This window comes from Thermochaetoides thermophila, assembly GCF_000221225.1.
Source record: "Thermochaetoides thermophila DSM 1495 unplaced genomic scaffold scf7180000011814, whole genome shotgun sequence".
Taxonomy (NCBI): domain Eukaryota; kingdom Fungi; phylum Ascomycota; class Sordariomycetes; order Sordariales; family Chaetomiaceae; genus Thermochaetoides; species Thermochaetoides thermophila.
Genome location: NW_006383030.1, coordinates 2,034,501 through 2,058,228, shown reverse-complemented (window position 1 = coordinate 2,058,228; position 23,728 = coordinate 2,034,501). Strand labels below are relative to the sequence as shown.

General features: G+C 53.7%; 4 protein-coding genes across 4 annotated transcripts; 2 read left to right on the top strand and 2 right to left on the bottom strand.

The window, feature by feature from the left end:
* Window positions 1-1,544: 1,544 nt before the first annotated feature.
* Window positions 1,545-2,098, bottom strand: CTHT_0015800 (uncharacterized protein; the record flags this gene model as incomplete). Its single annotated transcript, XM_006692020.1, has 2 exons — window positions 1,545-1,848; window positions 1,902-2,098. The coding sequence occupies 2 exons, from the start codon at window positions 2,096-2,098 to the stop codon at window positions 1,545-1,547; spliced, it is 501 nt and encodes a 166-aa protein (XP_006692083.1).
* A 1,984-nt stretch (window positions 2,099-4,082) lies between these two features.
* Window positions 4,083-5,362, top strand: CTHT_0015790 (uncharacterized protein; the record flags this gene model as incomplete). The annotated part of the gene is made up of 3 exons (XM_006692019.1): window positions 4,083-4,288; window positions 4,367-4,921; window positions 5,044-5,362. The coding sequence occupies 3 exons, from the start codon at window positions 4,083-4,085 to the stop codon at window positions 5,360-5,362; spliced, it is 1,080 nt and encodes a 359-aa protein (XP_006692082.1).
* Window positions 5,363-7,008: 1,646 nt separating this feature from the next.
* CTHT_0015780 (uncharacterized protein) lies at window positions 7,009-9,786 on the bottom strand (the record flags this gene model as incomplete). The annotated part of the gene is made up of 1 exon (XM_006692018.1): window positions 7,009-9,786. The coding sequence occupies one exon, from the start codon at window positions 9,784-9,786 to the stop codon at window positions 7,009-7,011; it is 2,778 nt and encodes a 925-aa protein (XP_006692081.1).
* A 12,721-nt stretch (window positions 9,787-22,507) lies between these two features.
* CTHT_0015770 (uncharacterized protein) lies at window positions 22,508-23,620 on the top strand (the record flags this gene model as incomplete). Its single annotated transcript, XM_006692017.1, has 1 exon — window positions 22,508-23,620. One exon carries the CDS (start codon window positions 22,508-22,510, stop codon window positions 23,618-23,620), a length of 1,113 nt encoding a protein of 370 aa, XP_006692080.1.
* Window positions 23,621-23,728: the final 108 nt, after the last annotated feature.

Genomic DNA, 23,728 nt, shown 5'->3' with positions numbered 1-23,728 from the left:
TTGGGGGGGGGGGGGAAATTCTATAGAAAAGGATACTGGCAGAAGAAAAAGAAAAGAAAAGAAGAAGATCGGCTAAGCAGTCAGACACAGGTCAGCCAACAACAAAATGAAAGCCGGCATCTAAGCAACAAAAGGTCAAGCGGCCATGCCATGGTCAATAGCCCAGGGCCAAGGACGGACCCGACGGACCCGAGAGCCGGTACAGAAGAATCTGACAATGACAGGCATCGTGGCGTCACGGGGGCAGCAGCATTGGCGTACGGCAGGCTGGGAGCTGCGGTGTCTGGGCGGTGCTTGGGTGCTTCGAGACGCACTATCCCTGACGCCTGGCGAGCGCGACATTTCGACGTCTGACATGTGAAAGTCCCAGGGGGGCGGGGGTTCGGGTTTTGGCAGCGCCGTTGCAGTGTGGGGGATGTGGGGCCCCGCAAAGCGCCATTATTGGAGCTTGGAGCTCGGATCTTGACCGACGATATCCTGGAGCATTGCACAAAATGTGTCAAGAGTAGCATTTCACATTTTGCTTCTATTTTGTTCGATTGAAAACAGGGTTATTTGCACAAGAAAGGTATGCAAGGGAGGAATCTGCAATCACATCTTGGTAATATCTTATCTAGGGCTGCATTTCCGCATGCAGGACTAAATAAATGAAGCTCGGCGGCGCTGAGGCGGAGCTACAGCCGGTGCAACGCCAGCCCTCATCAGCTCAACTTCATGTGATTCCTGCAGTGAGGAATTGCACCACCAGTGCACCAGTGCCGTGGTCCAGGCATTCAACCAGCAACCATGCTATGGATTACCACAGTCTCATGTCCATTCTTCTTCTCCATGGCTCGACCAAAATCCGGGCGCACAATGAAAAAGAGTGAAAAAACAACCTCCATATCCGATTTTAGAATGGGAAAGAAGCCATCAGAAATTATGATGGGAACAGCCCCGAAGGGCAATTCATGGCAGCTGACTCCGCGCTGTGCAATTCAGGTCCTCTACCATACTGCCTGGGCTTCTTGATCCCCCAGCAGTCAATCAAGGTAAGTATAAAGAAAAAAAAGAGGAAGTTTTGGCTGGTTCTACGAGGGTTTATATTCTGGGAAAGGGGTCTGTGCGCGTCTGCAGTCCGCACGCTCATGCACGTGACGGCAGCGGGCTGGGCAGCAGTATCCCCAGGCCTAGGGTAGGCAGGATCGAAGTGATAAGTGGTGATAAGGTTGCTGATGCCTGCAGTTGAGGTGGATGGTGGAAGGTGGGAGCTTCAGATGACCGACTACGCCTTTGAGCCAGGGGTAAGGAGCATCACCAAGTTGCTTTAACAGAGAGATCTCATCCGACCATTTCCTTAGAAGCTTCATTAAAGGATATATTAATACAGATGTAGGACATTAAAACATTACATGCATCTAAAGGTTCATCCTCCTCTTTTCCAAGACCATCACATGGCCAACTAAAGGGAGCCAGTGCTCTCATGTTTCATAAAGAGGTTCACTGAACCCTTCAGCCTTGAGCCTTATCTCAAGATCAGCCGTTGAACTCCTCTTCCTGACTTCTCACAGCTCACACTCCTCCTCACTATCCCAGTCATCCCCATCGTCATCATCCTTCCCATCAAATACCATCAACGTACTGGTGACAGTGACCGTGGGTGTCGGTACCGTCGTTACGGTACCAGTAACACCAAAACATGAGCAGGCGGTGGCGTACTCCTTTGCCTTGAGGCATGCGCGCGCATAATTGGGGATGGATGTCGGGGTGATGGTCACGGGGGCGGCACTAGAGACCTTGGACGAGGACACAGGGGTTGTGGTCGGGGACTCATCATCGAAAGTGACGGTGACGGTCTCGGTCACAGTCCTGCGGCTATGTCAGCATCTGACGCCTTCCCTTAGTGGTGGAGGGGAGCTTACGTCGCAGCAGGAGTGACGGTTGTGCGTAGGAAGCTGGCGCAGTGCGATGAGCGCACCTTGGATGCAGGCACGCCGAGCCGGTTCATGGAAACGGCAATATTACAGACATTGGGATAACAGGGCCCGAAGGGGCGGATGAATGCCGGGTCGGCCGAGGCGAGGGCGATGAGGGAGAGGAGGGCGGCGATGAGCTTCATTTTGGTGGTTGGTTGCTGACTTTGACAGGGCTCGGAGGTCTGATGAAAATGGACGAGTTGGCTGGCGGGAGTTGTAGATTGTCGACTACAATAACGCTGTTGGCAACCCGCAGACCTAGCACACCTTTTCACAACGAGCGAGAGGAATGCAAGAGGTAGGTAGACAAGAACAAACCCTCCAGGACATCGATGCCATTGATCCTTCTACAAATACTACCTCCCAAACACCCAGATATCACCTCTCCTCGTGCGCACTTACGACCAAGACAATGAGATACTACCACACTTACCATGGCGCATAGCAATCCATCTCATCGGCGCGCGCCCTAGCCTGATTCCCGCAGCTCCCACAGTCCCTCTGTAACATCGTTGCACCGAAAGACGCAGGTACACATGCCATCAAAATCCACCGATCTGGCTGATCTCGCGCTGCGCATTTTGGCCCTTCGATCGCGCCCTGCTACACGCCTACAAGCTTCTCGATACGGGAGGCGCATCCGTTCCGGCAAGCGCCGTAGTGCGTGATGCTGCGGAGACAGAGTGCCCAGAGGACCCGTTTGTATAATGCGACCTGCCTGAATGGGACGTGGATGGGTCAGGCGCGCGATACGCAGATGGGAATGTGTTTTGTGCTACACTTGATGGAGGGAATTAATTAAAGGCGAGCGAGAGCCGGAAACTTCGGGAGAGAGTGAGGGCTCCGTCCATAGTTTATTTTAAAGTCTTCATCTTCTGGTATGAAGACTTCAAAAGCATCACGCTGCTTGTCGTCTTCTCGTCGTCGAGATGATGACCCCTTGAAATACCAAGAAGGGCTTAGATGCAGAGGCAATTGGGCACCACTTACGTAAGACGATATGCTATGCACATAGCGGGGCTGACTTGGTGTTTCGCAGCAGATCTGAAGAGCCGCTCCGACTTCGTCCTATTCTTTCCTTGATAGCAACTTCAAACTGGTTCTCATGTATTTTTGGAAACTTTTACCAAGTGGTGCAATTTCTCATGCATTATGTTGACTTTCTCGTCAATTCACTGTGCCTTCGAGATTGTACTTGACTGCTAACATAACCTGTCCTTCGGAGAGGTCCATAATCGCCGCATCAATCCCCTGCCCTGGTCATTGCTTGCTGCTTGCTGCAGGCAAGCAGAGTCTCTTAGTTAGCCGGGGTTGAACTAGTTCGTCTTAGTCAAACTAACTCATGCTTTCTACTCTAGAAACCATTCTCACTTATCAAGCGCATTTATGAACAACCCTGGACGATAGGAATCAACAGCTTGAACTTCTGTGATTGATCTTTCTCTCTTCAGAGACCCTGCATCTGGTGTCTTAAAATTCGTCTGCCGAACTTAGGTCCCTTTTTCCTCAAGGAGCCAAAAACACTTTCGCTTCTTCACCCTTAATCAACTCCACTAAGATGTCGGTGGCCCTTGGCAACACTAGCTTGCTTATGGTTAGTTGGCTTTGTTGGCATATCAACCTCATAACTAAGACAATGACATGTATCATCGCTTGTACAATCAGTTGGTGTTCGTTTAGCAGCTACAATAAGGTGCGAATGTGAATGTATGACAACTCCCAAATTTCCAGCCGATGATGATGCCAGCTTACGATGACTATGACATCTGCGCATGGCTTGATGTCCTTTCTGCTCCAAGCTCATGCAATTTTGCCTGCCCTTGCAGCAATGAGATGAGCTGATATGTCCCACTTCGTGTTCAGAAAAAGATTGGTTTTCGAAGTCATGTATGCCCTCCTGAGTATGCAAATCATGACTGTAGGACTTTGCGTCTTGCTCGGCGCCCACCACAACCTGTTTCCCAACGGCGATGATCTCAATATCCAGACCGTTTCACATTTGTTTCCCCTGACTGAGTGGATAATCATGAAATCATGATGGCCTTTATATCTGAGTATCACTTCCCTCGTCCTCCTCAACTTAACTGACCGTTTGAGTGCCGTCGAGCATAAGCCCTCGCCCTCAAAATGCGTCTCAACACCCTCCCGACCGTCCTCTTCGCCGGCACTGCAGCTGCTCTCGCCGCGGTTGAGCCCGAATGCGCCAAAAACGCCATCTACGACTGCTTCACCCACTCTCTCTCCGCCGCATCCTCATTTTGCACAGCTCACGTCCTCACCGATGAGATCTCTGCCCTGACCAAGACCAGCACGGTCATCATCACGCCGACTGTGTATGTACCTTTGACTCCGAGGACGTGATACCCGCTGACCATGTTTTTGTTCTTTTCTTTTTCCTCTCTGGTAAACAGGACCATCAGAGAATGGATCGCTGAGGAAACTGAAACGGTATGGACGACGGTGACAACCCATGATGAAGGTGAACAGAAGAAAAGTGTCGGCGTCGAAGATGTCTTCCTCCACAAGAGAAGAAGGAAGGCCAAGCGGGCGTGTCGTACCCGTCCTCCTTCGTGTCTAGCTTCCCTCACTGTTGACAGCGATAGCGCGGAGGAATTCACCCAAGCCTGCACCTGCATCGGCCTCACGCCCACAACCCCCACTGCTGTGGTCATCACCATCACCGAGACCGCTGCGCCCACAGATGTCACCGTCACAGCAACCACTACCGACACAGTCACATCGATGACAACAACAGCCACTGTCAACCCCAAGCGCACGGATAACCCCAACCTGGACTTCGAAGAGAACTGGTTCCGCTTCTGGACGGTGAACACTGGCGACACTTTTTTAACCAAGAAGGCGAGCACGGCGCCAGACGGCGGCAATGAGATGGCCGTGGCAAAGGTGAAGACCATGCCGCCCCATTACCAGACGGGGATGGTCAGTTTGCGGTATGGATATTACTGGTACGATTTCGTGTTTTTATCCTTTTATACACACTTTTGATCTCTTCTTCATCTTTCTTCTCGTTGTCGACTCGAGGGCAGTGTAGGCCTGAGCTAACCGAGAAAAAAAATAAATCAAACAGCATACCCGGTCAAGTATACCGCCTTCTGGCCTCCTACTCCTTGCAGCCCACTCTCCCTGAAAACGCCTCGCATACAGACCCCGGCATCCTCATGAGCATCACAACCGACAGCGGCGCGACACTTCTCATCTGGCAAACAGGCGACGAGATTCCCGAGGGATGGCAGCGGGTCAGCACGCTGTTCGCTTGCTCACACGATGAGTCGGAGAATGAGATTCATGTGTATATTGAGGTGAAGCCAAATGGCGGGGAGATAGAAGTGTGGTTGGATAATTTTGAGATTGTGCCTGTTTATGGGGGATTGAGCTTGACTCGATGAGTTGAGCGAGTGGACGGATGTCGAGTATCGGGGGGCGAGGGCGCGGCCGGGGGGGGGGGTTGGAGTTCAAATAAGTGAAAGTGTCAGAGCAGACCGGAACGTGATGCTGGTTGGGAGAGCAAAGTACTGTATAAAAGTAAGATTGAAGGGAGCAATAGACTTTTGGTATTCACTTCCAGGTTTTGATATTTGTTTATATCCCATTCATACTATCTATTTAAATTTATATAGTACCTACGTACTTAGTAAGCCCCTTTTTACAAACATCAGTCTTAGTGACCCTTTGGTGTTGAACCATTTAGAAAGAGGGTTGGGACAGGGATGAAAGGAAAGATGGTTTCCTCCTCCTCCTGCTCCTCCCCCTCTTATTCTTCTTCTTATTCTTTATTACGAATCTGTTTCACTCCCTCTGGAAGAGCTGTTATCCATGTTTCCATTGACCAACTCACCACAAGGAGGGATATGGCTATCACAGAGTTCTAAGTGGGAAGATCTTATTGCATTAACTCTCAGTGTCATGACCAACAAGAGCTCTATCTGGAAGAGTGGGTCCCGTGCAGCCAACTGATCAGAGTAAAAGGGAGTGGTGAACCATCAAGCCTAGGTATCTGTTTCCAACGACCCCACGCATCGGGCATGCGTTCCTTAACGCTAAGAGGAATTGATCCTTAACACCCAAGGATGTTGATTCTCAACGGAACAAAGGAAGCCACAGGGGTATATTAAGATGCAGTAAGATGTAGACAGATTCCAGGCAGGGCCATCTAGCCCAAGAAGCTCCCCAGTCAGCAATACAGACAGTTTGCCTGCTCAACTGGTGATCACAGCGATCATTCTAACCGTGTGAGAACTCCTGTCTTCTCAGATCAGCGGCCTCGCACCCCTCGAACTCATTTCAGGAGGCCTGTCTTGATCGTCACATTCAGTACATGTATAGGCATCCATTTTATACACCATTACTCAATATATATTCACATCATCTCAAGAATTCAAATAAAAAAGCCGTCAGGTGTGCAATGTGGCAACCAGAGCCACTGTTCATCATAGAATATCAACCCCCCCAAAAAAAGAAAAAAACGATTGTGTAGGTAACCAAAACGTCCATAAATCATAAATCTGATAAAGAACTTATCATCTCTTTGGTATCTCAACCCGGCCACGCATCCATCCAACCCATCATCCGTTTATACCCACCAATATTCATGCTAACCAACATTACCTAACATGTGTACTGATCACCAATGCAATGATCAATCAACCAAAAAAAAAAAAAAAAAAAGAACTCACGAACCCGACCGTGTCCCATACCTGACAAATACACACGACACCCACAGACGGACACTCCCAATGATGTACACCCAAAAACAAACAGCCGACCCAATTGACAAACCGTCTCCGATGGTCCAAATCCTTACTGTCAAAGATCCTGTCAGGTATAGCTCTCTCGCCACAAGATACAACCGTTAATCCTTTCGTCAGGCTCATCACTGCCAACCCAAACACCTCTCTACTCCAGTGGTATCATCTCCGTCATTATCTAACCCAACATTAAGTATTACTTCATGCTCATATCCCCTCTCTCTATCATTTCTGTGCTTCGCTTCCCTTATGTGTCAACACCATGATGTCTCTGGATTATCCCACGATTAAATAATGTTTGCAATACTAATCCTCTCGTCCCTCTTATTCTTCACCGATGCCCCAAAACCCCCCTTAGTCGGACTGCTGCTCACTGGTGGCAAACTCAACCCACTCCCCGTCGGCCTCGGCGTCGCAGACGCCGATGGAATAGGCGGCGGCGGCGGAGGAGGAGGAGGAGGAGGAGGAGCGATCTCCATCTTAATAGCAGACTGTTGATGGTGATGCTGAGACGGCGGGGGAGGAGGCTGATGATGCTGTTGTTGATGAGGGGGCATGAGCGGGGGAAGAGGAGGCGGCGGGGGAGCAGACGAAGAAGCGGCCCATGGCTGAGGAGGCCGAGAGGCGGATGGCGGTGGCGGCGGCGGCGGCGGCGGCGGCGGAGCGTGATGGTTGTAGTGATGAGCTGGGGGAGGTGGGGGAACATGGCTGGTGCTAGTCGGAGGGGTATCGGCCTCGCCAGTCGCCAGACGACGCACCGAGTTGAACAGGCTTTCCCAGCTGGTCGAACCGGGACCCCATTCCCATCTCTCGTCATTGCTGAGGCCAGTGCGAACCTCGGGGCTGAAGGCGCTGTTCTTAGCGCCGGGGCTGATGGGCGGAGGAGTCAGCTGCTGATGATGCTGGATCTCACGTTCGCTGACGCCGGCCCAGACCCAGGCGGTCTCAACATTGGCCTGTAGGTCGCAGCTGACGTAGACCAGCAGCTCCTCATCACGCAGCAAGGCACTGTGCACCTCAGCAGGAGACGGGCGGTGATGGGCCGGAGGAAGAGGGCCGTACGGCGAAGGCTGGCCTGTGGACTGGATCTGAGACAGGTAAGCGATGATCTCGGCACGGCGAGCGGAGAGGGCCTGGATGAAGAAGGCAAGGAAGCGGGCGCAGGGAATGACGACGTCGCGGCGGTCCTGGAGGGGAAGGAGGAAGCGGATGCATTGGGCGGCCTGGTCGAAGTAGCCGGTGAAGAGCAGGAAGAGGGCACAACGGAAGATGTGGGTGATGAGCAGCGAGGTAGCGCCGTCGAGAAGGCTGGGGCAGCGGGACACGAGCGAGACGGTCTCGAGGGCGGTGTGAGTACACTGTTCGATGGCAACAGCACGCACGTCGGCAGGGCACGAGGGGAGGAGGTTGTGGCGATGGAGGATCAAGCGGGCGTTGAGCAGATGGGCGAGCGAGTTCAGGAAGGCAATGCCCAGAGGCGCCTGAGAAGTGGAATCACATGCCGGAGGGAAGGTCCGGCGGCAGGCAGCGAAGTGCTGATCGAAAGTAGCCAGGCGGGTCGGGGCAATGACGGGCGAGGCAAGCGCCCTAGCCAGAGCCGTGTACGAGCGCACGATGTGGATGACGGACAGGAGGGAGGTGGTGATCTGGCTGACACCCAGAGGCAGGCTGGGCCCACGGTGGTCGGTGATGTGGCAGTCGTCCACGGCTGTCGGCAGAGAAACATCGCAGTCGGCATCGTCGATGGTCATGGGACGGCCAAGCTCGATAGCCAGTGTGCGGTCGAGGATGTAGATGGTCCACCAGGTCCTCCGGCGCATCTCGGCCTCAATGAACGACGTAGGCGCCGGGTCGGCGGACTCGGTGTAGAGACCAAGGTCCTGAGCGACCCGGATGGCACTTCCGAGCCATGTCCAAGCCGCCGACTTTAGGTTGAGCTCGTTCAGAGCCATGGTGATCAGCACGAGAACACGGACGTGGTCAAGCTCGTAATCGTTGCACCACGGATCGATCAGAGAACGTGTCGTCTCCAGCAGCTGAGGGGCGCCGAGGGGACCGTTCTGGTCAATATCCTGGTGGGTCGTGAAGAGGCTTCCCAGCGTCAGGACGCCAAAGAACACAGACAGGAAGGCCTGGGGCAGACGCAGCGGGCTGCCTGGACGATACATGGCCTCAACGGTTTGCATGAATGAGCCCCAATGCAGGATGGGGGCCATGGGGTGGACATGAACATAGTATGCCTCGGTGAGAATGTTAGTCTTCTGCTGCGGGGGCAGCATCTGCTGGTAGTCGCGGAGCTCGGGAGCCGGTGGGTTCACGCGATGGGGAACAGGAGCTTTCCAAATACCACGCGAGAAGTTATGCAGGTTGGCCCTCGCGCGGGACAGATCGTAATTGCCAGCCGGGCGCTTCTTCTTCTTGGGCTGCTGACCAATCTCGGGCAGCAGCAGGGGCAGCTGCTCGACGCCGTCGATGTCCATGTCGAACTGGCGGCCGTCCCGCTCCTGTAGCATGCGGCGCAGGCTGTTATTCTCGCGACGAATACGTTCCATCTGCTTCTCCAGATCCTGCACCTGCTTGATGCTTGACATGCGACGGTTGGTCTCCTTGGTGAACTGGCACTTTACGCTCCGGCTCGAGCACTCGGAACAGCTAGTCGTCTCGGTGGCATCGCACTTGACCTTCCTCTCGCGGCAGGCATCGCAGCTTGGGTCCTTTCTCCGTTGTCGGTACGCGCGCTTCTGGCCCTGGCCGGGCACAGCAGGGACTGCAGTGGCTGCATTGGACAGATTGGCGCTGCTGGCGGGCGCCTGTGATGGCAGCTGGGCGTGGGCAGCCCGCGGGGTGCCGGCGACAGAGTCGCTCGACGGCAGAGATTCGCGCTCCATGATGGTCGCGGACGACGTGGCAGTTCCGGGAGTGTAGGGCGGGTGAAGAGAGCCGCCCGAGAGCTGGTGAACTGACGGCAGGGTCGGGGGAACACCGATGGGATGCGGCGGCGGAGGGGCGTTCGATTTCGTGCTGGGGGCCGCAGCACTGGGTGTCGTGCTGGCACCGGACCGCATGAGGCCGCCGAGAATGCTTTCCGAGGATGCTAATGATGTGGTCCGAATGGGGGCGGCGATAGCGGCAACGGCGATTGTTCAAGTGTTCGTGTTGGAGCTGCCGGCGTGCGTGTGAGCGTTGTCGTCGGTCGTGGTCGTGGGTGTTGTGATGGGAGGGACCACGGACTCGGATTCGGACTCAGAAGATATGACGAAGGATAAGACGATGGAGCGGCGCTCATTGTACTCGTCTGCTTTAAGAAGGACCGGCAGGCCTGGAGCCCTGTGCCTTCCCTCCCCCCCCCCCCGGGGGAAGGCCCAACTGGCCGCACGCCTGGGCCGCGCACCTGATTCGGGATGGGATCCACACTGTCCCCAATAGAGCGGGCTCTGGGGAACTCGCAAACGGGGAAATATTTTGGGGAGGGGGGTGGGGAAGGTTTGCCGAAGGAGATCCAGGGGGGAAGGCCAGGAGGGGGTGAGGTCCAGGAAGGGGGGTGCTAGCCTGCCGGGGTGGGTGTGGATGTAAATGTCAACCAGGGTCCATGAGGGTTTGCCGACTTTTTTGGGACTTACTGGCTGCCCACTCCATGGGATTCAACTTGTCCTTCAGCTTCCGAGACGTGGACTGGCCTGTTTCAAGGCGTTTTTTAATTGGAAAAAAAGTCATCGATTCGCGGAATTGATGCTGAATACCTTGCCTCTGCTCTGCGCATTTGCAGTTGCGAGTCAATAAGTTGGGGGCACTTGGTCAGATACTGGCAGCCTGGAAGATTACGTGCAGCCCACAGTCTCGGCCCGCCTTGTGTAAGTATTTGTGCCTGTGTCTGTATGTAAGTCCTTTTGCTTCTATCCTGCAGCAGCTCTCTGTCGTCCGATTCGTCGCACGTCTCCCATGTCCGGCCTCAGAGAGAGTTCTCTTGTAGGAACTTGTTCAGGCAATCTGTAGGCAAGAAGGCCAAAACTACGGTCAATGGCAGGGACAGAGGAAAGGGCAATTGACTCGCCGTATGACAACTCGACTGACGGCGTTTCCCTCCTGGGTTCCCACAATACGACCATAAAACCACACTGCATAGGCGGCTTCAAAACCGCCCCAGTCACAGCGGACGATTTCTCCAGAGCCCCCCGTGCTCAAAAGTCCCAGCGTGGGAGGTCTTTTGACTGTGCTGCAACGCCGTGCAACCTCAATGCCGCTCCTGATCCGCGACCCGTCTGATGTCCTGGTTCTCATCCTGCCGTCTCTGCAGATTCCGCGGCTCCGACGTTGCATGGCAAGAATTCGGGTCCTGTCAGCACAGTAACTGCGCCGTCTGTTAATCCGAACCGGGCAGCAGCAGACAATCTTACGTTTTTTTTCGGGATACATACATACAACACCGAAGATACGTATATCTTCACCGAGTCAAGCAGTGGCTTTTCTCGAGGGAGGTCGCAAGCTACTAATACCAGTGTGTCTGTTGATGTACCTAGCAGACTTGTTCTCTCAGGTGTTGCCTTATGGATATGTACAGTTGAATACCGTGCTTGTCCTTGCAGTGCTTCGCACAGTTTGTATCTGCCGGATCGCCCGTGGCTGCTGGACTGCCTGGTTCGGCGAAAAGCACGCGGCGCGGCACGGCGTGCGCAAAAGTAGCCGCCTCAGGAGGAAAACGGTCGCTTATGGCCGTCAGAACTTGATAGGTTGATGCTGCTGCTGCAGCTGCTGCAGTAGCCGGTGGCGAGGAAGCTCAGAAAAAGAAAGCCGAAAGTCAGACCTCCATACCGACTTTGCATATACAATCATGGCTACATGCATAATTTTCGTTCTCCCCAGTGCTATGTGTCGCCGCTTGTACGGATGGAATTTCGTCAATGATTAGTTAAACTTCAAAAGAACAGAATCACCAAGTTGTCTCTTGTGCATAATAACCCGTAGCTATAAGAGAGAGGAACTTGATGCCCAGGACTTGCTTACCGAAAGTGGCCTGGATGTATCGAGAACAATATGAACAAGTCATCACTAGTGTGCTCTGTAGCGTGTTGCGCCTACCGCACTATGTGTTAGCGGGGACGCTGCGCCTGCCTAACACAAGTTCACCTCCAACTGTTGCCTTTCCTTCGGTGCTCTTACACTGGGCGAAGAGCAGAGACTGATGATTTGTGGACAACTGAAACCTGACCGATGATACACACCGACGCTGGCTGTACACAGCATAGGTGGCGAGCATGGAATCTATCGACAACTTGAAGACACGTTCAGGCCCTATTCTCTGAGCATATCTGTAAGGCTGGCTCACAATCATCAGTCACATGTGCACTCCTGTAAAGACCATGAAATTATCGCTTACCGTTACGGAATGTGGAGGTATGTACGTACAGCCACCGGCAGGTAGGTTTCCGGATTTTGTAATCCGTACGCACTGTGCGTGAAACAGATTACGGTACGAATGTACGTACCCCCTCTGATCAATCCTTGTGCGAGGACTCTACAACGAGCACGATTTCCGAAGCGCAGGGCTGCCCTCCCAGTAGGACATGGTGTTTCGGGCCACTGATGAAGGACCCTGGACCCGGTTGATCCAAAGTTCATGTCATTTTGCTTCGGTTCCAGCCGTGGACTCAGCCCCCCGAGCCCCCCGAGAAAGAGGGAGGTCATCGGTCGAAAAATAAGGTGTGGTGACATCAACACCTTATCTCTCTTGCCTTCCCAGCCTGGTATGACAGTTGGTTCCTCAGATCGCTCGTCACAATCAACAATGACAAGGTGACAGAACACGATGAGTCCGACTGGCTCGTTAGGACTGAAGTGATCAGGGGTGATGGGGATGAAAATTGATGATGGAAGAGGGCCAGAAAGTGGGGCGTTCGAACTCAAGCGAAGATATGGTTCCGGATCATGGAGCCAGCGCGGCGGCACGACTGTGCTGGTGTATTTTCTGCTTACCTGCGGCTTGCACCTCGCCCTTGTTCCCAATGCATGTGTGGCGTTGAGGATGTGCTGCTTCTCCCCGAGTTGACAAGCCTTCGAGACACGCAAGCGGCTGTTCGTCCGATTGATGGTCAGTTGCAGTTTTGGCAACATCATGAATCGTCGAACTGTCGACACATTTCAGGCGCATCCTGTCCACAATGCCCGCAGCAGCCAAACCATGTTTGCGCAAGTGACCGACAACAAGTGACGACGACTGCCCGCGACGTGGTTCACAAAATGTAGGATTGGACGTGGCGAGTGAACGCCGGGTCGCATCATAGGGTCGTATGACTGAAACAGAGCTTCTCATCGTTGGGTTCGGCATAGCTGTCCCGGATCTTCCGCCGCTCTCTCGGCTAACTGCTCTTCTGATTTGATGATGTCGCAACAAGCTTTGCAACTGCCCCCAAGCCTGGTGCCTCGTCACTGCTACCATGACATGGCGGTCGGTGTCGTAGCTACCTATCGACATGGAGAGTAGCATTCAGCATACGCTGAATACGTATAGGCATACCGTTGAGGTCATTCGTTCTTGTACAGGCAGGGGATCCGTATTTGGCTCTGAAGCAGTGTAGCAAGCGTCAGCACCAGCTCCGTTTCTGCTGCCTTGGCCGGCTGTTCCCAGACCCTACAAACAGAACCAACCGGGGCAACTACCCAATGTCTGCAATCGCCATGCGCTCTCACCCCCCTTTGAGCAAGATCCCGCATCTCCGGAACCGCTACTAGCCAAGGAAAGAACCCCGGCAAAAGATCATCGTCAAACATGTGAGCATTCAGCCGGCCTCCATAGCTTAAGCTTAAGCTTCCTTAGGAGCACGTGCGATTGCAGCAAACATGTGTGGAATTCTCTTGCATGCTCTCGACAAAGTGTCTTGCGTCCTTTCTCGCCTTTCTCGGGTCTTCCCAAACAAGCCGCCGGAAGTCGGCAACACAAGGGCAGCTCGGGTGGAGGCTTCGGAAGCCGGAAGCTGCAGGCATTGGCCGCTCTTGGCCGCCTCCTTGGTCGAGTTTGTTGCTTGACGAAAGCTGCAACCAGTACAGCGACAATTCTGACTGGTTGACTAGCTCACAGACTTTGGAAGCTGTGGACATCAAACAACGGGGTCCTTCGTTTGCCGCTGCTCCAGTTACTCCAGCACACTCCACATGTGATCTTAATCCGGAGCAAAATAGCAAAGCCAACAACTTTGTCCGGAGCTCATCGGTGAGGTCAACAAGCAGAGAGCAGTGCCAAGACCATGCCCAATCAAGGTTTGGGGGTGCCCTCCCAGTGGAGCTTGCTCACCGAGATCCCGAACCATCTGCGGTCAGAGTCAGATCAGCCTCGTCCTCATCAGCAGCAAGCATAGAGTGTGCGCGCGTGTGCGTACAGGCGCGCAAATAGGATACGTAGTATTAACCGCAGGTCCCGTCCGTGTAGTATTAGTGTTGGCATCTACAACGTCGCTCGGCGAAAGATCATAGAAACTTCGGTTTCTCCTCCGAGATGCGGAGCCTGGGTCTCCAGCCTGTGAACCAAAACCCTTGTGAACAAGCGAAAGGCGGCCTGGAGCCAATGCGGGGTGTTATTCGGCTTCGGCAAGCGTCCGGCGACCGCTCCGGTAAGTTACGAGAGGATTCAACGCACCTGTAACGCTAGCGGCTTTTTGGCACAGTGTTAATTACCGGCAGAGTATTTTCCACCAGCCAGAGTTGCCCGCCCGCAGAACTCTCAGATGCAGGATGGATGGTGCAGCCGCACAGGACTTCTGATGCTTCAGCGCTGCCCGAGCCGACAGAGAGTCCGTCCACATGCTGCATCTGCACACCCTCCTGCTTATTGAATGGGTCGTCCAAGCATCCAAATGCAACGGCGTGGTGGCGGCTTCTTTCCATTTTCTCCCCAACTCTGCTCAACTGTGTAGGGAGCTCACTTTTACTGCCGAGATGAGAAAGGTGATGGCACCCAACGACCGACGGGCAGCCAGTCACTCGGCTCCAATTCTTAGGGACTCGCAAGCAGTTCCGTCTTGCGTTCATGCTGCCGACGATGCGCAGTAAGCTGGCTATAGTGCGCAGCTTGAATTGCAGTCCCGTACTGAATACATTGGTACGAATCCTTGAAAAAAAAGGTTTGAAAATGACCCCTGTTGATCATCAGCGGTCCTACCCCGGTGCGCGCGGCCTTGAAAGTCTTTTTCAAGAGGCTTCTCGCGGCCATTTCATCTACGGCTCCCTGGCTTGCCTGCTGCCCTTCGCCCGGCGCAGTGCCATGATTGGCCGCTTTGCGGCTTGGCCACGAGCTGTCTTGGCAGTGGTGGGCGAGGCAGCGATGGAGCTCCACTGGTAATTGGAGAGCCTGGGTTTTGCTGTCAAATATCAAAACCATGAATTGGTGCGCGCGGTGGAGACCAGCGACCCAAGGAGGTTTCAACTATGCACGTCTTGGCAGTGGAAGACGGAAAAAGCGTTGCATTTTGATTCCTGGCGAGCCACGTTCCGGGGTCTCCCACGGACCAACCGGCACAGGGCTTGGTGAGCCCTGGCCGGCCCTACATAAAGCCAGCCCGGCGACGGAACCGGCAGGGAGCGAACTTGTGGCCCTGTCCTCTTGGCTCCGGCAAATCGGAATCCACGGCGCACGGCGTGTGGGATGTGAATGGTGCGGAAGACGCCAGCGTGCACAGGCCAGCCTCTTGGCTCACCAAGCTCGCCCTGGACGTTTCACATCGAGATCGGCACGATGCGTGGAATTGGCGTTTCGCTGCTGCTGTTTGATTGACTGATAAGGACAAGCTTGCACTGATATTGGTAACCGACGTACTGTACAGTCTCAACATAGACGAAAGGCTTGGAGGAGCAGGACGTCATGTGTGTTGGCCACAGGAATCTGAATGTACCGACAGCTGCATCACACATCTGTCGAAAAAGGGTCGATGAAGAGAGTGGTTGGCAAGGTCCTGATGAGCCGCGGTCCCGAGTTCCTGGCACTGACGCCGTTGTTGTGGACGAGCACCAATCCGAGAGTGAGATCAAAACGGAGAATATGACAGGAGGTGTGCTCGTAATTTCGACGAGTCAACCTTCCGTCCTTGGCTCCCGCAAATTTTGGATTTTTGGTGTTGGGTGCTTTTCGGCACCGGAACCCGCACAAACCCAGGGGTTACTGTTTCCTCGATCCGACTGCCATCCACACCTTCCATGATTGTTTGAGGATCGTAGATGGTAGTTGCATTACAAACAGGCAGCTGAGAGGGCTAGCGTCAACTGCGGAAGCCCAACCCAACCCAAGCACTTGCGCTTGTAATCCGTAAATCGTAGCAAGAAACGAGACTTCCCGATCCGCGAAATGGCAGACGTCCCCTGTTTTTGCCGTTGGTCGCGGCATTTTTCCTCTTCAAACCTGCAAGAGAATCCCTTTTAAGCTTAGAGTACTCCACAAAATCTGCTCGTCGCAGCAGTCCGCAGCACACAGCATCTCCAGAAGAACCACATCATCTCCATCTGCATATGCATACCCCAGCCTGTTCAATTCCTAAGTTTTTTTTTTTTTTTGGCTTCCTGGTTTGGCTTTGGCTTCCGCAGCGGAAAAGTGCAAGCTTGCACAAGTTGCAGCATGTATCCACTGGCCACGCGTGGAAACCTGACGAGCAGGCGGCAGCAGCTGTTTGGTGGCTGAGATCCGATGCCCGATGGGCCTGCTAACGATGAAATCGTGAGAACCCGTATCACTACGGTGTTAGGCGCTGCTGGTTCAGATCCGTATCCACCTGAGGTCTCAAGTCAAGTTGTTAACACTCCATTATCTCAAATCCGCTGCCACTGATCCGTTCAGCTGCAAAACCGACGCATCAAGGCTGATGCCCTCTAATCGGATGACTCTGCAGTGCCCAGAACAGTCCAAGAGCCCCTTCAAATCCTACTCGACGTCGAGGCTGCGTGCTGCATGTGTGGCTGCACTACACCAACTCTTTGATGATTCGGCTTGTCCGCTCGGGAGCCGTGATGCTGGATGGTTGCGGGTCGCTTACGTATGACTTGGCGCAGGAGGTATGTAACCAACGTACTTTGTATAGCTTTACCTGCCCATACACTGAAACGTATGTTGTGACAATAGCCTTAGTTCCAAAGACATGCAATCAGTGGCAACCATTGTTCGAGCCCTCCACCACCGAGCTTGCTGATTAGTGTGCATGGAATCAGCCACAAGCCTGCAGGTCGATGATTGCGGCTTCAAAGAAGCGGCAAGAAGCCGTTAGGCTTCCTGCAGCCACGGAGGGTGCCCATCGCCGACGGCGCTGGAACGCCACCACATCAGCCGCCGTAGCCTGCAGATTTTTGGGCTGTCCAGCTGTCTGTGATGGTGGGCAGACTCCCAGGCTAGGTGGCGGGATAAAAGTGGCATTCTGCTGCCCCTCATGTTCTCGGTAGCCAACGGGAGCGGGAAGCGGTCAGCCAGAAGTGCAAGATCCTGCAGACTGATGGAGTCCAACTCTCGAGTGCCCAACTGGAAGAGCCACTCACATCTGGCTGCTGAACCTCGAGGTTTTGGTTGGCACACGGTTTTCGCCGAAGACCTGGCGAGAGCCGGATCCTGATGGACGATGACGACAATCCACGTCTGCTGACGAAACCTTTCGAGGGCCGGTGTCCAATCTTTTTTTGTGCAAGTACAGCCATCGCCCTGCGAAACATGCAAACAAGCATGCCTGATGCTTAGAGTATGAGCAGGCGAGGCTTAGTTACATATGTGACACAGCTTTCCAGTAGTAGTCGACGGTCTGGGGACATCAAACCTCACATACTGGGGAACAGTCGGCATGATAAATGCCAACCTGCTGCTCTTTGGTTGGTATTTGATGGACTCTCCACCTAACACCCACCAACCCATCCAAGGAGACAACACGATGCTGGCCAACGACCTTCCATCAGGTCATAGTTGGATACACACCTACACACCTGCAGCATGGCCAAGAGCTATCATGCGGTGCAATCAACAGGAATGACTCAGGGGGGAAGGGGGGGGAGGAGAGCGATCGATGAAGCAGTTTGTGGAATCAAGCATCAAAGGATGCGATTATGACTAGTTTCTTGCTCATATGATCTTCCCAAACTGAACGGGGAATTGCAAAATTTCCCGACCTTCTGTTTATCATGATCGATGAAGACAGCGGATAGTTACTTCTTGCCTTGAAAAGCCAGAAACACCAAGCCCAGCGTCAGTTCAATCTGTACTGGGTGACAGTCTAACGCTAGCTTCTCCCCTTTCTGGGCTGGGATGAGCTGTATGTTTCAGGCTTTTGCGATACCAGCCTGAACCACCCTACTCTATAAAAACAAAAATGGCTTCGGCGCTGGTCTCGAAACAAACGACGCCTTGTCACATGGGCCAATCTTCTCCAATGACAGCGTGGTTCAACTTGACGCGTGGGGGGAACAGGCAGCCGCCTACTCCTTTCGTATTCATCAATAGCTGGCCAAGTCTCAGTATGTCTCAAGTGATGATGGGCAACAGGAGATCCTTTCCACAATTACAGGTCTTTAACTTTCAGTTCTTGACATGCAATGAAGTTTAGGATAGAGTCTCCTTTAAGTTAGGTATTCGAAACATGACCACAACCACGGATACGAAACTTTTCGTTCTGGCATTCCTTACACTTACATTACCCCGTCATTATTGTGCATCAAACGAGGAACCGAAAAGCTTCTCGTTACGCACTTGCACAGTAAGCTTGCACAGTGAGCTTGCACAGTGGCTGATCAACGACAGAGATTGCGATTTTCCTCGGTTTGCTGTGCGTCTCCGTAACGTGCAGCGTCCTGTCGGATAGCTTCCGAACTGAGAACGCCCCCAGCCTGGCTGGCCGGCAGCCACCGGGGAAAGCGCAATGGCGGGGCCAGCAGGGTGCTCTCCACGTGTCTCTCCGGCTTCCGCCTCTTCTCGGCACATTGTGTGCATCCCGGCGGCGTTTTCGTCCCAGTCGATACCGTATTGTGCAGTCTTTGTATCAAAAAGCTCCATGTCGCAAACCGCCAGGCCGGATAGCCGGTGTGCGTTTTCACCATGATGTCGTTATGTCTGAGACTTTATCTCAAGGAACCCTGGTCCAAAGAGGCCTCGTCTGTGACGTAGCACATCCCAAGGAAGCGGGAGGACGACCGATGAGCAGCTGAGCCTCACACCTGTCGTCCGGGCTGGTGGTGCTCTGCAACGCTGTCACGGTGCGGATAGCACTGGGTACGTGCATACGAGTTACCTGTTTAATCGGCGCAAATGCCCGCTGCGGCCAATGATCGGTATGTAGGACCCGAGATCACAGAGATCCAAGATGCGGCCAGCATGCTGCGGTGACCCTCCGCCGCGCGCCTCCAGCGCACCCGACACGAGCAACAAGCGAACAACAAGCGAGAGCCCGCACGCTACTTGCTCTCTCCGGCAAGCCCCCAAATATACATCTCACCCCCCTGCAGCCGCTTCGCCGGCCACACGGCCATGGCTCGCCGCCGGGTTGCAGCCAATCAGTGGTGTGCTTTATTACGTGGGTTCTTGTTTCCGTAACGATACGATGTTGTATATTACAATGTTTTACGCACCCTTGTGACGAGGTCTTGCACACTGGTCAAGTAAGCCATCGGCGCAGTTTGCATGCATGTATGAGAACAATCGAGGTAAACACGCTGAAGAGCTCGAAACAAGTATACAGAGGGCCAAATCGAAGAAATCGCACTGTTCAGTCCGATCAAGACTCCCGGCAGACCAGAGAGATGGCACCTCATCACTGTTATCATAGTCCGACAACCGATATCGACAACAGTAAGGTTTGCCAACCGTTCTGGAACTCGCGATCAAAATCTCTTGGGAACATATCTCATCGTTTGAGGTATCCAAAGATACGCCAAAAGTCCAACGTTTTCCTCCATCCTCTTCGATCGTAGCCGACGGTCTTTCCGAGCAGTCTCGATCAACCCCCCGGGCCGATCCGTCTTATGCGGAAAGCCTTCCGCTCTCGAACGACTGCAAACTTCATCGAGAGAGTTTCTGTCTGAGACACGGCAGACAATTCATATACCTACAAACGACCTTGTGTCTCCATGCACGTCTGCTTATACAGGAAAGTCACGGGTGCATACTTATCAGCATACATCCCCTGTTTCCCGGATGAAGTCGCCGAGATCGACCTCTGTTTCTTTCCAGGAGCCGTTACACCGTGGTCGGCGAGCCGCAGATCGTCTGCTCTGCCCTGCCCTTTCCCCAGTTACACGAGGTATTGAGTTGAAATAACATGTGCTGGCGAGTAGATGGAAGGGTTCGCCGTTGACCCTTCCCCGGGCTAGGTTGAGACACCAGACCTTCCAAGGCTGCACTGTTCGGTGTACAAAGCCCTAAGTGGGCAGACAACCCCTTCATCGGATGATCATTAGTGTTGCCTCCTAGCTAGTGCTTGTCCAACGCAGGATGAAGAGTGGACTAATGGCCGTGACACACTGGGGCCTCGTGGGTATTACAGACTATGAGACCGAGTCACGATCTGTCTCTTGAGCACGCCCCCCTTCCCTCTTCTTCCCCCACCTTTCTCGAGAGCAGAGGAAAATTCTCCGGAGCATGGGTGGGCGCGCGGGCAGTTTCTGCCTTGCCGATCCTGTGTCGATCCGTCATCCCCTTTTGTGTTGAACACTCATTTGTGTTCCTGTTCCTTGATGCATGGTCCTTTCGGGTGCCTGGCTTGTGAGAGGGAGAGAGTTGTGTCTCGTGAGGGTGGGTTACACGGAGAATGTTCTCATCACCGTGGCCGTATGGATAGGGCTGGATTACAGTATTGATGTGTTCGGTGATGTGTGGTTATTGGAGATCTCGTTGGTGCTGTTACTGCGGTGCTCAGGATGTAGGAAGGGGTTAATTGAACAGGATACGCTTGCCAATGTGTCATCCAACTAACAAGCTCTCGACTAACTCGCAGTGAACTACAACAACCCTGGCATCAGATCCCGCCGTCCTCACACTGGCAAGAGCAGTTTCCGTGACCATTGACATTCCACATCCACATTTACTCGATAACACTGTTTGGGGGGGGGGGGGAAATGGGAGGTATGTCGGCGAGAAGCACCTGGTCTGTATCAAGCCGTGTACCTGTCTCACCTCCCTACCATAGCGACCCAAGTGTCCCGAAAAGTCCTTGTCTTTATCGCCGTCTTTGTCTTCGAATCGACTTACCTCGTTCTTGTGATCCCCCAGAAGTTGCGGTCCCGCTTACGGTTTGTTTTCAACATTGTAGTCGAGATTAGTGCTTACAGCCTGATCGTCTGAATATATCATAGGAATGCCGAGGTCAAGTGACAAGTTGAGGGGTTTACAAGTACACACTCCGCTGCCAACCCTCCTGGTTCCCAACGCAGGCTGAGCTGCTGCTGTGCTTCTAACTCAGAAGCTGCTCTCGATCACTGGGAATTGAGCATGCAGAAGAACAAAGGATACTGTGCTACACTGTGGCCGAAATGAGGTGTATCTCAAGACGGAGTCCTGCTTGGCTAGTGCCCGCTTTGCAGTTAGTCAAGGCCAAAATGGCCACGAACCGTGAGTATTGGAAGCAAGTTTGCTGACCCGTGCAGGTGCAAGGGAAGTGACTTGTTATGGCCGCCTTGTTAACACCCTAACTTACCAGCAATACTGAAGTAGCATAGCCGCGTCATACTCCGAAGGCCGTTCTGACCTTTTTATCATTCCAGAGAAGGTAACAAAGCTGTTACCCACAGTGTCACGTTCACAACTAACAACATCCAGAAGTCGAATATTTCACTAGCTGCCGCCCGATCGACAGCCAAGAGAGCCCGTGTATGTATGTAGACCACCACACGCAATCGGAGTTGCAATCTACCTAGGTGAGCCAACCAATATAGAAGCAGATCAAGCTGGAGATTTTCCACCAACCGCGTTCCATCACCTTCTTGTCAACAGGTCAACGGGGAAAGCTAGCAGGGACACCCGTCAATGGGATCCGTCCTCGTTCGCGGTGGTGGTCTTATACCGTTTTGTTCCCGCCTCGCTATTCTGTCATTGACAGTAGTAAACAGTGACATCTCGGGGTCTACAAATGTCTCCGGAAATAAACGAACTTTCCGTGCCGGTTGACACCCAGAGTTGCATGCCAAGCTTGACGACGGCCATATGCACCGTAATCAACAGTCCGCTTCTTTTCCCATGAGACGGACCAGTCTTTTCTTGCCCGAAAGCGGGTTACTTAGTCTAGGTATGTATGTACCGCGCGGACACGGCTTGATATGGCTTGCATGCAACGTGGGGATGTTCCGTGAGGGTTTCTAGAATTCTCTTGGAATTCTACGTAGGAATCATCCGTATCATGTATAGAAAGGCATGTATGATGTGTTTTGTGTTTACTATTTGCAGCAGGGGGTGGAAGAAGCGAGACTGTCCATCTGACGGTCGTCGCGGTGTTCCTTAGCTTTAGGTACATTACGGTCTGCGCCGCATCATGGTCTGTACCTGAGATCAGCATCCAAAGGGACCACTCGGGTGGTCCAGAGGCCCCCAGAATGATCGATCCGGCTCGGCGAATGATCCGATTCGGCCGGGCTTGGAGCCGGAGGGGCGGGGGAAAAGGGGGCTCCGCGCGGGGCAGCTTGTGGGGAAGTTTTTCCTTCGCTTCGCTTTGTCACGGCTCGCCACGGATTAGTAGATCATCCTTGAGGCTGAAGTATGCACGGAGCTGGTCTGGGTCAATGGTGTGAATTGAGGCTAATTGAGAGGATAGAGGCGAACACTAGAACGATAGCCGGCAACCGTGTGCGATAATGGCACAAAACAGTTCTAGCAGCGTCCTTCTGACGTTCGAAGCCGACCGCGCCGCCTGGTCCTCGGCGGCCTGGACCCCTCTCACTGTCCCGGACGAGGCAGCTCCGGATGCGACGAGGATCCTTGGCTGGTGCAAGTCCTCCATTCCGTATCTCCCAAGTCAGCAACGGCCTCTGCCGCTGCAGACTCTGGACGTCTGGGTTCCTGCCAGGAATGCTACGTCGTCCACGGCGCCGCCAGAGCCTTCTTCCCTCCCGGTCCCCAGTTGCGAGGACCAGGAAAAAGTCCTTGTGTGGATTGTCTACATCCACGGCGGCGCCTGGCGTGATCCGACCATCGAAGCGGACTCTTTTGGGCCTGCAGCAAAGGAATTGCTCAAGAGATTCACTCCTGCCACCAGCCGCAGCAGCAGCAAAAACGTCCTCGCCGGACTCGCATCCCTTAACTACCGCCTCTCCCCCCACCCCAACCACCCGGCCCCCGACCGCCCAGACCGTAACGTCCGTCACCCCGAACATCTCCGCGACGTCCTGACCGGCCTATCATTCCTCCAACGCGTTATCTTCTCCTCGACTCCCACAGAAAACATAGAATTCATCCTAACCGGCCACTCCTGCGGCGCAACTCTTTCCTTCCAATCCATCATGTCCCCTCTTACACGCTTCTCCCTTCCCCCAAATCTATCCCTCTGCAAAAAGCCGATGGCCATTGTCGGTTTCAACGGGCTTTATGATCTTGCGGGGTTCATCCACAAACCGCCGAAGGGATGGGAGGGACATGTCCCTCCCTACGAGGAATTCACGCGCGGCGCGTTTGGAGATGACGAGCGTGTTTGGAGGGCCGTGTGTCCGGCTAGTGCGGAAGGGGATTGGCTTGGAGAGTGGTTAGAAGAGAAGAAGGGAGCCAAAGTGGTGCTGGGGATAAGTAAACAGGATTCGCTGGTGCCGAGGGAGCAGATGGTGGTTATGAGGGAGTGTTTGGAGAGGGAAAAGGAGAAGGGGAGGGGAGTGGAAGTGAGAGTTGTGGAGGGGGATTGGGGGGATCATGATGAGGTTTGGCAGAGTGGATGGGGAATGGCGGGGGTGCTTGGGGATGTTGTGGAGGAGTTGTGAGGGACTGAGGGGGCTCAGGGTCAGTGTTGGCATCACTGAGCATGGTACGTGACGGAGGATATAAAATAGGTATCACCTTGCTATCGGTCAAGTACCATCAGTTTTTTT